The sequence below is a fragment of the Cornus florida genome, unplaced genomic scaffold (genome assembly GCF_030987335.1).
Source record: "Cornus florida cultivar Cherokee Brave unplaced genomic scaffold, ASM3098733v1 CherokeeBrave_3.0.0_Hap2_Chr06, whole genome shotgun sequence".
Taxonomy (NCBI): domain Eukaryota; kingdom Viridiplantae; phylum Streptophyta; class Magnoliopsida; order Cornales; family Cornaceae; genus Cornus; species Cornus florida.
The window spans coordinates 68302956-68315045 of NW_026775576.1; the positions used below are offsets into that span (position 1 = coordinate 68302956).

At 36.9% G+C, this 12090-nt stretch overlaps 1 protein-coding gene across 1 annotated transcript; it reads left to right on the forward strand.

Annotated features, from left to right (window-relative positions):
* The first annotated feature begins 9906 nt into the window (after positions 1–9906).
* Positions 9907–10888, forward strand: LOC132314910 (uncharacterized). Its single transcript, XM_059813679.1, has one exon. It carries the CDS (start codon positions 10016–10018, stop codon positions 10574–10576), a length of 561 nt encoding a protein of 186 aa, XP_059669662.1. The 5' UTR covers positions 9907–10015; the 3' UTR covers positions 10577–10888.
* The last annotated feature ends 1202 nt before the right edge of the window (positions 10889–12090 follow it).

Below are 12090 nucleotides of genomic sequence, written 5' to 3' on the forward strand. Positions count from 1 at the left end.
TAATATAGTATGGTATGATGTTTGGAATCCATGTTTCAATCCATTTAATTGCTAAACACAATTTGAGCAATTAAATCATTTCTATCCGTTACGTCCATGAATAGCCTGCGACTTGTCTTATACTTTCCTATTTGTTTTAAAACATTAGCATATAAATAAATTGATGCATCCTAGGGCTTTAATACTCTATGAATTAATGTTTAAAACCACCCCAATAACCTAAACACAGCTCCGAACAACCTAATTTGAACCAAACAGCGCGCAACCAAGCTCCAGTACACCACAAGATCACAGAGCCTGCTCTTAAAACCATGGAGCAGGCTCTAACCATCTTAGAGCCGGCTCCCATAACCTTGGAGCAGGCACTGTGAAGAGGGGAGCCGGCTCCCAACTCCTGGAGCCGGCTCTCTCCTCCTCTCTGAGAGCGCTGCTCCTTCTTGCTTCGTCTGTATCCTTTCCGGCTGTTTTCAGCACTTCTGCTCTTCATTAATACTATTCCTAAGAGTCTAAAGAAATATCTAGATGCATCCCAGTGGTTTGTTCTGACAGTTTAAGTTAATTATAGGTTAATTATAATGGCTTAAAACTGCTACCGATTCATTACGCGTTATCGTGAACTGGAACTTAAATTTGCAAGCATAGTTACAGAGTACACCAAAACTCATACAGTCGCTTAATTTAATGAAAACCAGTCATGCCAGGTTCAATTACTGTTTAATTAAACCCTAGAGTCCATCTAGATATGCACAGAACACAAGCCAAAGGGAGAGAAGCAGAATAGAACTTGCCTATGTAGTTTTGATTTGAAACCTTTAACCGTCCTCTGTCCAGACTTTCCGGCAATCTCTTGATTGTCGTTCACTCCTTTGTTGCCCTAGGTTCAACCCATGATCAACACCCCTTCTTCCTCTCCTTGGTTCAGCCTTGGTTCTTAGCCGGAACCCTAATTCTTCCTCCTCTGCTTTCTCTCAAAACTCAATTCGTGTAACGAGTTCTTTATTGCTTCTAAACCCTAAGTAGACGTAATATTATAATTATATAGGCTTAGTGCAAAACCTAGTTCTAATTCTAGGAGGAAACCAAAACCAAAAGAAAAGAAAAGAAAATATAAAATAAATAATATATAAGACGGCTACGGATGTCATAATTATATAAAACCCTAAAATCCTATTAATTTGATTTACCCAATATACACATATACCCAAAAATATATGTATAATCATCCATGGGTATTAACTGTACCCATTACTCTCTTATCCGAATAGTCCATTAGACCCAAACAGTTGGTCCATCACTACTGTCAAAGCCCATCCTTTTAAACTAGAAATCAAATACACATTTAATCTAACTAAAAAAAAAATAGTTAAACAATTAAATAAACTCAAACATATAATTAAGTTAAACCCAATAATCAATTTAAACAACACGTAATTCAAATACACATAAAACAGGAAACCATCTAAACACATAGCCACGTAAGCACCTAAAAATAATAAAAGAAATAATGAAAACAAGAAAACCATTAGTGAAATTTCAATTATATCCTTTTTAAAACTAGGGGTATTACATTCTGTTTTTGACATTTTCATAGCAAAACATCGTTTCCAAACGTGCTTCCGATTTTTTTTCTAAAATACTCGTACAGCAAAAATACTGTTTCTGTTTTAATTAAAAAACAGAACGCCTAAAATAAAGCGTATGCCAAACGGCCCTAACTAGACTATTGCATTTTCTTTATATATTTTATAGGGATAATTTCACTGACACCCCCATTAGTTTGGCCAAATATCAGTCTAAAACATTTTTTGAAAATAACTATCAGTTAGGTCCATTTTTGCTTTTCTGTCACAGTCTCCGTTAAAGGCATCGAAAAAGACAAATTTGCCCCTATTTTTTAAATAACATATATTTTAAAATATTAGATTAGTTAAAAGACAATCATACCCCTGACAATTATACCACAAATAAAATCCGTAACTTCATCATCTCTCCGACGAAGAAGACATCTAAATGAGGACATCAGTCACCTTTGGTGCCGGAGGCGATGAAGACGACGAGGGCTTGGAGGTTTCTCTGTAAACCCTTCCCATGCCCATACACAATCAACGAATCTAACGCTTTAAATTTCCCAGAATTGTCCACACCAATTTGGTATTATAATTGGATGGCGTTTGGAATTGAATGAATCGAATGAAAAAAAAATGTCTAAGCAAAATTGAACGAATTGGACTGGTTTGGACTTCGAATTAGGGCTTTAAGTGATGCTTTATCTGAGAAACGAAACGGCCACCGTTTAGAGAAAATCAAGGGTTCCTGTTAATGAAGCTTCTGCAAATTCTAGAAGATGAAGCTTCAATGTGTTTCATTGAAACTAATTCTGGAAGTTGAAGCTTCAGGGTTACTGTTAACAAAGATTCAATGTGTTTGATTGAACCTATTATTATTATTTTTTTTTTTTCACTAATTGAACCTAATTTCACAAAACAAAGTCGGCGGCTGTGATGGCATCTTCCTATTTTAATTTTGGTGGTTGGGTTATAGAATCGGTGGTTGTGGTGGTGGTAGGGAGAGAGAGGAACGGTGTTGTGGTGGTGGAGAGAAAGGAACGGTGATGGTGGTGGTGGTGGAGAGAGACTGGTCTGGGAGTTGGAGGGTGAGGGAGGCGACGATATATATATATATATATATATATATATATATATATATATATATATATATATAGTCCTAATTGGCAGTTGTAGAGGCCGATTTGGGTTTCGACGGGAACCGAAAGAGACGGAGGTGAGAAGACTTTTGGGTTGCGGCAGCCGGATTGGCTACTGAGAAGGGTTTTGGAAAGACGGTTGGTGAGGTTGGAGAGGGTGGTTTGGTGCTCAGCCACCACGATTCGGCTGCCAACGCCGCTGTTTCTTGTGCCGACATCCTCGTCGGTGGTGGTGTTGTGCTTGTGTGTGTGTGCATATATATACTTATATGTCTTTGTGTGTATATAGGTTTATATATATATATGTCTCAGTGTGTGTGTATATAGGGGTATATATATGTCTGCCTGTATATATAATATAATTTGTAAATTTACAAATTTTTAAGGGGCCATATTGTCTTTTAACAATGATATTTTGGAAAAAAAATAAATTAAAAAAATGAGGGTAGACCAAAGTCAAGGGTCAAACTAAGGTCAAAGGGTAAGAATGTCTTTTTACATGTAAAAAGTGGTCTAACATACCTATAAACTAATTTTTGGGGTGTGAGCGGAGCAAACGTTTGTAACGTGAGTGATAGTTATTTTCGAAAGATCTTTTAGACGGAAATTTGGCCAAACTACTGGGGGTGTTAGTGAAATTATTCCTATTTTATATTGTAGAAACAAGGGTATATTAGTAACTTGATGGCCTGAAAAGTGATTATTCATTCCTGTATTGTCTAGAGTCCGGATGCTCTGCCAGCATTGTCCCACAAGCAAAAGATTGAGCGGCGGTGTAGTATGATGATGGCCTTAAAACTAGGGCAAGTGCCTACCAACAGTTTTGATGTGGTGAGAGAAAAAGTGTTGATGTGAGTCATGAAAACTATAAATGGGGGAGTTTGCTTCCCTCTCGTTGTAGAGGTTCTTTGTGTCAATCAGGGTTCTCTATTGCATCAGAGTTTCTTTGTATGGATGGGTTTGATTGCCATCTTCTTTTTCTATTAGTTTTTTCTTTCACCCTTTTTGGTCAAAACCCTTGTTCGTCATTCTATCTTATTTTTTCTTACTTATATTCTCATTACTTTTTACCTACCCTTTTCATCTATGATCTGCCAAGTTTTTTCCCCACTCTTCCACTGCGTGTGGAAGAGGAATGGACTGATGGTTTGGAGTTCAAGCATGAGTTTTACTTGAGGATGGAATTTTCAGGTGCTTCATCTATCAGTGTTGCTCCTGTCTGAGGCGATGGAAAAATGCTTCCCCTTGGAAATTCTTGATAAAGGCGTAGATGATGGCCGGGTTCATAGATCGCGACTCTTCATTGATGTCATTATGCTGTTCTGATGATGGATCCAATTGTAAACTTCTACTAGCAAATTTTTTTGGGTCCTTTTACGGTATAACCGACTGCCTTCCTTCTGCTCCTGGTGTGGGAGTAATGGATACATTTATCCCATTTGTCGAAGAAAGACTCCGATGCAGTATATGTATGAGGACGGTTATGGTCGAACTGAAGAGGAAACGCCGACGATCTTAAATCCTGTGTCCGATTAGGCTGTGGGAATACCAATGAGGGTTAACGACAACACATCACCGGGTCAGTCCTCTGACACATGCATTGAATAGGGTACAAGAGAATCTATCAATGCTGCGTGTACAGGATGCCATTATGAGAATGTTCTGGAATTGGGCCACATTACTTCAGCCCCTGATGTATTGGTCACCACACAAGCTTGGGCTATGGTTGAAGGCGGCCCAGATTTGTTTTTTCACCAAAGGGAAGGGTTGACCCAAACTGGGCTTCCACAACAGACTTCTAATTTCTTTTCTGGGTCTTCAGATGGACTAGGGTATGATGATATTATGGCCCCTTCTGCTCTTGCAAATCTTACACGTGTACTACCATTAGCTCGTTGGGCTCGACTCAAAAGTGATTCTACAGGATTCAAGCCTAACTTGATTTTCACTTTTGCTGCGTTGTTCAACCTCAAGGTTTGGCTAGGGGAATCGTGTTATGGTGGAAGGCAGGGGTGAATTTACTTATTGTTGATCAAAATGATTTTCAAATTTCAGGAATTGTAACAAATGCTCGAAACAAGATATGGGGTTTTTCGGTGGTTTACGCTAGTTGTACGGATAGTATTCATGCGTTGCAATGGAATTATCTCTAGAGTATGCTTGAATTGTGGATGTGTCCTTGGGTTTTGATTGGTGATTTTAATGATATAGTGTGCTCTAATGAGAAAACCGGTGGTCGTTCTAAACCAGTTTGGGTCCTCCAAAAGTTTTGAAAGTTGATCAATGATTGTGGTCTATGTGATATAGGCTTCCGAGGTTTTCCATTTACTTGGAATAATCAGAGAAGTGGAGGGGCAAATATTCAACAATGTTTAGATCGTGCTTTGGCTTCACCGGAGTGGCGTATCACTTTTCCAAAAGCTTCTTTCCTCAGGTGTAGGTTAAGGCTCGACAATTCCATTTTGATGCTAGGTGGATTTCAGAGCCCTAGACTGTTAAGCCTTAATTGCGGAAACATGGAATTCTAGTGTGCATGGATCTCGTTTGTATTGCTGGGCGACAAAGCTCAAATTATGTAAACAAAAATTGCAGGCTTGGGCAAGACAGAAGAAGTATAACGCCTGTGAAAAGATTCTAACGTCTGAAAGTAAGTTGAAAGAACTTAAGGAGAACTTGCATTCCTATGATCACGACGCTGTTGTTGCAAAAGAGTGTCGCCTCAATAAATTATGGCGGGAGGAAGAACTTTTTTGGAAGCAAAAATCACGGGTTCAGTGGCTCAAATTGGGTGATAAAAATTCCAAATTCTTTCATGCTTCTACTGTCAGGCGAAGGGCTCGCAACCAGATTTCGGGGGTAGAGGATGGTCATGGGAGGTGGATTGAGAGTGAGGAGGAGGTGCAACATATTTTTCTCAATTATTTTCCATCCCTTTTCCATTCTCAATCCCTTTCGAATATTGACCAATTTTTACAGTATATTCCAACTACTATTATAGAAGAGATGAATACTCAATTACAGATGCCATTGTCGGAAGAGGAAATTTACCAGGCTGTTTGTGACATGTCGCCACTAAAAGCCTCGGGGCCTAATGGTATGACGCCTTTGTTTTACCAAAAATATTGGGGGTTGCTTAAAAATGATATTTTTCATGCTATATCCAGTTTTATGCATTCAGGTTTTATGTTATCCAGGTTAAATCATACTAATCTAGTTTTAATCCCCAAAGTGAATTCTCCCACTTCGGTATCTCACTTTCGTCCCATCTCCCTCTGTAATGTGGCCTATCGGATAATAGCAAAAGTACTTGCCAATCATTTAAAAAAGGTGCTCCATTTGGTTATTAGTGAGACGCAGAGTGCTTTTGTATCGGGTAGACATATAACAGATAATATTTTGGTAGCTTATGAAGTATTGTATTACTTAAAAAGTAAACGCAAGGGGGAAAAGGCTTTCTTGGCATTAAAGTTAGACATGTCTAAAGCTTATGATCGGTTAGAATGGTTTTTTCTTGTTACATTACTTACTCGTATGGGGCTCAATCCACATTGGGTAACTTTACTTTCAGCATGTGTCATTACCGTGTCATATTCTCTTGTTATAAATGGGAAACCTGTGGGTTTCTTTAAGCTATCACGTGGATTATGACAGGGTGATCCTTTGTTCCCTTACTTATTTATCTTATGTGCAGAAAGTTTGTCGCGCGCGATTCAGAGAGCCGTGCAAGCTCGAGTTTTAACTGATGTGAGAATTTGTCCTGGAGTACCATCTATTTCACACCTGTTTTTTGTAGATGAATCTCTTATTTTCTGTCAAGTGGCAACTTTGGAGGCCCGATCCCTTTCGAGAATCTTGTAGGCCTATACAAGGGCCTCGGGCCAGTCGATTAATTTCTCTAAGTCGTCAATATTTTTTTTCTAAGAATACGCTCTTTTTGGTGAGGCAACAACTATGCCACATACTGGGTCTCACCGAAGAAGGAATGCAAGCAAGGTATTTAGGTATGCCAGCAGTCATTGGTCGTTCAAAAAGTGAGGTTTTCCACTTTGTTTCTGAAAAAGTGCAGGATCGTTTGGCCTCTTAGAAATCTTCTCTATTCTGTAAGGGCGGAAATGAGGTTCTTTTAAAGGCCGTTCTAAGTGCAATTCCGACTTATGTCATGGCTTGTTTCCGGTTGCCTAAACTCCTCTGTGATGAACTCATGAAATAGTTTTGATCATTTTGGTAGAGGAAGAAAAACCAGGGGTGGTCTATTCACTGGTCCAATTGGGACGACTTGTGCAAGATTAAGAAAGAGGGAGGGCTAGGTTTTCGTGATGTGGAAGCTTACAACCTTGCTTTGCTATCAAAGCACCCATGGAATCTTCAAGTTTCAAAACAAGGCTTAGCTTTTCAGATATATAAGGCCAAATATTTTCACAATTGCTCTTTTTTGGAAGCTACCTTGGGTCGAAACCCGTCTTGGGCATGGCGTAGTATTTGGTCTACCAAACCAATTCTTAAGAGAGGTTTGAGATGGATCATGGGCAATGGAAAATCAATTGGCATCTGGACTGATTTTTGGGTGCCAAACGTAGAGACTTTGCCATCATCAGCGGAATGTTTCCCAGTTGAAAAGGTGTCGGATCTTATTAATGCTGACAATCATTCTTGGCGTTCTTCACTCCTGTCCCAACTGTTTCTGAGTGAGATTGTCACAGCTATTCAAAGTATTCCGATCAGCTTGTGGGGCAGGGAAGATAGGCAATGTTGGGGTTTTACGGAGTTCAGAGTTTTTTCGGTTAAGTCCATTTACCATGTTGCTTTCCAGTATTATTTAAATCCTACGCAAGTCCTCCATCGATCATCATCTCCGCTTCAACATAGTTGTTGGGGAAAAGTTTGGGGTTGTTTGGCCCCACCTAAGGTTAAATATTTTTTGTGGCAGTGTGTTCATGGAGACCTTCCTACAAAAGTGGCGCTGAAGATACGAGGTCTAAGTCTTGATGATGGCTGCCCTTGTTGTAATGAGGAGTCTGAATCTGTAGAGCATCGTATTTTGGTATGTCCTTTCTCTTTGCAAGTGTGGAAACTTTCTCCTTTACGTTTGGATTTTGCATCCCAGCCAATATCAAATTTTGCGGATTGGTGGGTATCGGTGTGTAAGAAAGGGGAGGATGCAGCATGCTTGGTGGCGTTTTATGCATGGGCTATTTGGAAAGCCAGGAATAGTTTTGTGTTTGACAAGGTTATGCTTTGTCTGAATAAGGTTAGTAAGATGGCGACTGCAGCTTTTTGGGAGTTTAAAGATGCTAATTCAGACATCCTGGATCAGCATTTTTCTTCCTCTGCACGGAATGTGTCAAATTACCGTTCCTGGAATCCCCCTCCTGTGGGTGCTTTAAAGTGTAATATGTATGCCGGCTTCAAGAAAAACGGATGTTTAGCGGGTGGTGGGGTGGTTTTTTGTGACCATAATGGTGTATTGAAGGAAGTTATGATTCTTAAACACTTTAAGGCTTGCTTGGCCCTCATGGCAGAGGCGTTTGTATTACGGACTGCTATTCTCTGGATTATGCGCTTTCACTTTCGTAATCTTCTTTTTGAGAGTGATTCTGCAATTTTGTGTGCTGTAGTGCTTGGGAAACAACCTTGTCCAGTTGAAATTGATGCAATTGTGTATGACATACAAACTGCTTTGAAGGGTTTCCTATGGCTCATCTTGCTCATGTACATCGAGAAGCAAATGTTTTAGCTCATGTGGCTGCTAATCTCTCAAAACCTAATGTGATTGAGGATCAAGTGCTTCAGTTCTATCCATTCCAATTATTGGAATGTGCTTTCAGCGATAGCTTATCTTTGTCTTTGTAGTTGGGTTGGTTGTTTGCAGTGTTTGCCTTAAAAGTAAAAAAAAAAACAAAAAAAACAAAAAAAACAAAAAAAAAAAACGACTATAAATGGGGCATAATGACAAAAAGTTTAAATTGAGAATCCAGTAAAAAATTTTATGGTCCATAAACTGATCCATTTACATTAGGCACATTAAATTACGGAGTAAAACACATAAGCAACACGAAAAAATGTTTTTTTTTTTTTTATCACTATTAAAGAAAGAGTAAATTACATTGACATTTTGAGATTTCAGTCAATATTATTTAAATGCGAATAATTTTATTTAACATGACACCATTTAATTTCAAATGTCATTTTTAATTATCTAATTCAATTAATTTATAAAATAATTAACAAAACTACTATCATCATTAAGCTTTTTTCTCTACCATTATATCTAATTAGTACAATACACTATAAAAAAAAATATGTACTCCGTACAATAAAATTTAAATAAATACATACAATAATTATTTTACACACCAGTGCATAATATCACCTTTTCATTTTATATTATTAATGGGACAGAAAGACTCATTTTTCAACTCTTGGGTATGCGGTACTCCATTCCACAAATGTGTAAGAATTATAAATAAGAATTTTGAAAAAAAATGAAAATTGAAAACACTTTTTTATATAATTTTGAGAATAAAAGAGAAAACTAAAAATATTTTTTACCGAGATTGATTATGTTTGTTAAAGGACTTACACAGATATATATAAATCCTAATTGATTTTTTCTTTGTTTTAGTATTTAACAGTGATCAGTTTAGTTTTTAAAATATAAAAATAAATAAATCCCAGAGCTTTACAATTTTTTTAATTTAACTGAGTGGTGCAATGGTAGGCCTAAGTGTGTTTGATGCATATTTGTTTGTTCTTTTTTTCTCTTCTTTTATTCATATTTCCACAAACAAAAAGAGTTTATATTAAGTTTCTAACATGTTTGTTGTTTTTATTTATTTTTTATTTTTTATCAAAAAGAGTTTCAAGTCAAATAAGGAGGGTTATACTTTTCTCATGCAAATCCATTCAGTGTAGGAATAACTTTGAAAGCCCATTTGTCGGTCCACATGACGAAATTCCACAGCTAATTGTCACAAGCATACAAAATTGACTATTTCATTAAATTTTATTATCAAAAACTCCACATAATAGTTGATTAAATCTCGCAACCATCTATTTGATATATGACACTCAGCTACGCGTAGCTTAGAATAACGACCAAGTCCTTGATTTTTATAGGCTATAGTTTGATTATTCAATAAGTTCTCTAACCATCCCTATATATGTGTGTGTGTGTGTGTGTGTGTGTGTGTGTTATATCCCAAACAAGGCAAACCCTGAGCACCAACAAGCAACTCCAATCATTCCTTCAAAACACACACACACAACTACCTTACTACCTTATGTTTCTTCTATTAAGCTCACATAGACAACATGTCCATGGATGATCTTTATGGTGCAGTGAGGCCACATCAAACTCATCAACAAACCATATATGAATTTGGGTATCCCATGGATGAGAGTACAAGGATGACAACAAATGAAATGGCATCAAATTCCGAGAATTCTCCATTTTGGGAATCCAAAGATAATTTTCCGATACAAGAATTTGGTATCGAGGAAGGGAAATCACACGAAAAACTCAATATAGTTCGATGGAAATCAGGAAAATCAGTGGATCCAAGGTTGCTCACTCTGTTGGAAATTTTCCGGGAACTCTATATTGAGCGAAGGGAGTTCTTCAAGAAAATCTTTCCCGGGCATCATGATGAGTTTAAAGATGTTTTCAAGAAAGTTAGTGCAAATTTCTTGAGAAAGGATCAAATGGAAGTCCAGACCATGCAAAGGAGTTTGAGCTTTGGGGCACCCAAACAAGGGGAAGAATCAGGGTTGAGGCTCCAAAGGTTCAAAGTTAGGACTCCAGATTTAAGTGGGGCTGGACAAGGAGGCCAAAGCCAGAGCCAGGGTGATACCAAGTCCACTGTTTCCAAATAAAGTACTGAAAAAAAAAAATAAAAAAAATAAGATGAACTTTACACTCTTTTGTAGCATATATTTATTTATTACAAAATATTATATAAGTGTATCGACTTGTATTTTTTATTTTATTTTTTGACACTATCGACTTGTATTAACTCTTTTACATGAAAGCTGTGAATGTATTCGGTTTGTACAACATTATTTTTATTTATTTTTATATGCACAGAGATTAAAAATAAATGTAAAATCTCAAAGAAGCATGTAATTTGTAAACATTAATGAGTATTTGATTACATAGAGTATAGCAGGACAGCTGTCCTAACTCAATTTTTTTGTTATATTAATATTCTGTACATATGTTTTATTATAAAATTGTTTCATATTGGCAGGTCAAATTAATTAGTTTTTTTTTTTTTTAATTTTTTTTTATACTTAAATTACACCATTTTGTATGAGTTTTGATATTGGTCTTTTTTTAAAAAAATATTAGATGTTGATCCTATTTTTATATTTTTCTTTTAGTCAACAAACAGTCACTTAAAAGAATCTTAATGTTAATATTACTTCTAAATAAAATTCTAAAACTACCCTGGTGCTTAAAGTGCCCCAATCACGCTGTTAGCTATCACCCTACTTTCTTCCCTTTTTATTTCCACCTCTTTTGGCACTTCAGCATATAACAGGAGGGATTTAAGAGTGGACTCAAAAAAAAATTTATTTTGTTACGAAACCTAGTAGGCCTAAATATTATTTTCCTATCAAATATTACCCCATTGTTTACTTGGGTAATTAACATCTTCATGAATGGAGCGTCTTTTTTAACTAGACCTAGTAAGCCTAAATATCATTTTCCTATCAAATATTACCCAATTGTCTACTTGGGTAATTAATACCTTCATGAATTGAGAGCCCCCCTTATCAATTTAGTCATTTTCCTTCGTACAACCGTGATTTTGCCTGCTCTCTTTTTGGTTCCAAAATACTTTCTGCAATTTACTTTGTAGGTGCAAAAATTTGTAACACGGAATAGTCAACGAAATTAATGTAACACACTCATAAATCAACAAGAACACAATTAACAAGAACACAATTGAATAATAGAAGCTCTGGAATTTTTTTCATACATCTTTTGAGGGACTAAGCTCATATTTATACTCATTTACAATATTCAAATTTGATTAGGAATCGCATTACTTGTCCCTCAAGATCTTTCTTTTATTGGTAGGGCTGCAACTCGAGCGGGTTGGGCGGACTAGAGACTTAATTCGGGTTCAGCCCATGTACAAAATTTTTTGCCCAAGCCCAGCCCATAATTAACTTCTCCTGCCGAAGCCCGCTCATGAGCCCACGCCTCTGTATTCAGAATGTAAAAAATAAAAAATTTGTGCAGCTACAAGGACTCGAACAATATTCCTCCAAGAAAAATCTCAAATACAATACCAACTAAGCTATTATACACTTGTGAAATAACATAGTTTTAAAATAAATATACCCTTATCGGGCTCGAGCTGGGCTTCGAGCTTTATATA

Bases quoted from the DNA above. Each gene is read 5' to 3' on its own strand.
- LOC132314910 (XM_059813679.1), top strand. From the start codon at position 10,016: ATGTCCATGGATGATCTTTATGGTGCAGTGAGGCCACATCAAACTCAT.